General features: G+C 38.8%; 1 protein-coding gene across 1 annotated transcript in view; it reads left to right on the plus strand.

Annotated features, from left to right (window-relative positions):
* TMEM161A (transmembrane protein 161A) overlaps positions 1-1,488 on the plus strand; it is a 17,581-nt gene extending 16,093 nt beyond the window's left edge. Inside the window, exon 11 of the mRNA XM_018568409.1 lies at positions 1,030-1,488. Within this exon, the coding sequence (XP_018423911.1) occupies positions 1,030-1,316 (287 nt within the window). The 3' untranslated portion in view covers positions 1,317-1,488. The remainder of the gene's footprint in view (positions 1-1,029) is intronic.
* The last annotated feature ends 950 nt before the right edge of the window (positions 1,489-2,438 follow it).

The raw sequence follows: 2,438 nt of genomic DNA on the forward strand, positions 1-2,438 counted from the left end.
AAAGTGGTAATTTTTCCATATAATATATTTTAGATCTATATTTGTAAAACTTAATCTAGTTCTTTAGAAGGTACCAAGAATGTATTGTTAGGGCTTATTTAAAACTTTTGCTTCCCGCCATTAGGGATCATCTTTTCTCAGGGTGCCATTATGCGAGATTCCTGAAGCGTTGTGCAAATCTTGCTTCATTTACTTGCTTATCAGCATGAATGTTAATATTACAGTATGTTTTCTTGGATTCTGAATTTTACTCCAAGACCATATTTTTTTTCCATAAAAAATTTGTTAGTTTCAGCAAAAACATGAGCAAGATACAAGAATACAAAAATAAAAATAAATACAACCAACATGGGATACATTCCACAAGACATAGGCCACTTCACAAAGTGTTGATATTACAAAGCATCACATGCCCAATTAAAATCAGCTACAATATTGTGACAGTAGGCCATCCTACGGTCAGCGCATCGTGTAACACACAGCCTCCAGATTATAGGTCTCCTCCTGTGAGTACAAACCTTTTTGTGCGTCCAAGGCTAGACTGTATCTTGGTATCTTTTGCCTCCCATGCTATACAGAGGGTATGTCATCTTATAGCTCAAGAGTTAAACAAGTTAGTGAGAAGCCCGACTCTAATCGCTTGCGATTGACTAAGCATTTGCACTATAAATTAGTGACACTGGAGTCAAGGGCAGGAATGATCCGATGGTGGGAACCTATCTATTCTTCCCTTAGAGAGGATAGAGACAGGGAAGAGAAATGTAAGAAAGGAGAGAGAGGCATTCCATACTTCCCCACTGGGGATTCCGTGCCCATCCACAGGTTGGTTATGTCATCCCTCAGGATGCACGGGATATCTATGAAGGAGATGCACTTTCTGACATCTCCACACCTACACCGCACTCCAAGACCATTTTAGATATAACATGTTGATTTTAGTACCATGTTGTTCTCAAACTTTCACTTCTAAAATGCCAAAATGTTAAAGAGCAAGTTCTATTTAATGAGTTCGAATATCTATATTTCCAGGTGGTTATTCCTGGGGACTATACCCAGAGGAAACTGGGTTTACACCTGTTGTAGGTTCCTCTCCTGCACCTTCCACAGTATCTTCTGAAGAAGAAGAAGAGGACACAGAGGATGTTCAGATGGCAGTGGAGCACATAATAGGAGCGCTCAGTGCTTTTCGAGATATCTTTCCTTCAATTTTCTTTCGTGGCCTCTTTAGTTTCCTGACCTGGTGGGTCTCTGTTTGCCAGATTGTCACCAGCCTCTTTGGTCTGTATTTTCACCAGTACTTAGGGGGTTCTTCCTAATGAAAAATCCGGATGAGACTGAGACTTCTGTTTGTAGTGAGAACCATAACGAAGGTGTTCCTTCACCAATGGAAATACTTTCTTGTGGCATACTAGTACTCTTCAACTAAATCATTTTAGTTACTTTAAAGAGAATGTAACAAAGAAGAAAAGAATTGCTTTGGATATGTGAAGAAAACAAGTGGGGCAGAGGGTTTTTTTTTTTTTCTTTCTTTCTTTCTTTCATGGTAAAACGGTAAATGTTAAAAACCTTATTACAGTTTGCTGAATTAAGTTGTGAATATCCTTCACTGATGATTTATGCCAATTAGAATGTTTCTACCAGGAAACATTCTAAAAGCATGTTGACTTTTTCTTTTTTTTTAAATGCATGGTGTGCCATATTTCAGCGTTCGTGTGTTTGAAAAAGTGCTACCGGAAGAGTTAAATTCTTTCCCTTACTCACAGAGGACTGTTCGGTTTACAGCTTTTAGCCCATTTACTTCCGTAGGAGGTCGGAGGGCTTGGTGAATTTGGCTCTGTACAAACAGAATAATATGGATTTTTAGAAGGCCTTCCCATAACGCATAGTCTCAGCAGTGAATTCACTGAAGTCACAGCCAAACTAAGACTTCACACAGCATGTATTGTTCTAATGGAGGGTTCTTCCAATTATGCAAATGAGATACGTTATGCATTTAAAGTGTTATCAAAGCCAAAAACACAATTTTATATGTTACAGCTACCAGTCCTTAGATGTGCATTTAGCTGCATTAGTTTTCTCTTTTTTCAGGCTTTGTTCTCTATGTTCACCTGATAATCTTGTGAATAACACATTTCTTGTGCCTTCATGGTTACACTCATTTGTTTTTTTTATTGTATCTATAGGGGCAGCCATGGTTGCCACCCATGCTGGACTTTAATCATGTCTGCTTTTTGTCAATCATGTCTGCCTTTGGTAATCTACACTTGAGTGGCCAGATTATGACCACCTGACGTTTGTAGGCAAATTAGCTATGATTTCGCGCTGAAGTTGCTAGAGGGCCGGACCATTATCAATAGGGAAGCAGGTTGTTTACCACGACAGTAGAAGTGATTTGTTTCTGAAGATATGGGTAAACAACGTGATTTAACAGCCTTTGA

Source organism: Nanorana parkeri, unplaced genomic scaffold (assembly GCF_000935625.1).
Source record: "Nanorana parkeri isolate BGI_ZX_2015 unplaced genomic scaffold, ASM93562v1 scaffold1183, whole genome shotgun sequence".
Taxonomy (NCBI): domain Eukaryota; kingdom Metazoa; phylum Chordata; class Amphibia; order Anura; family Dicroglossidae; genus Nanorana; species Nanorana parkeri.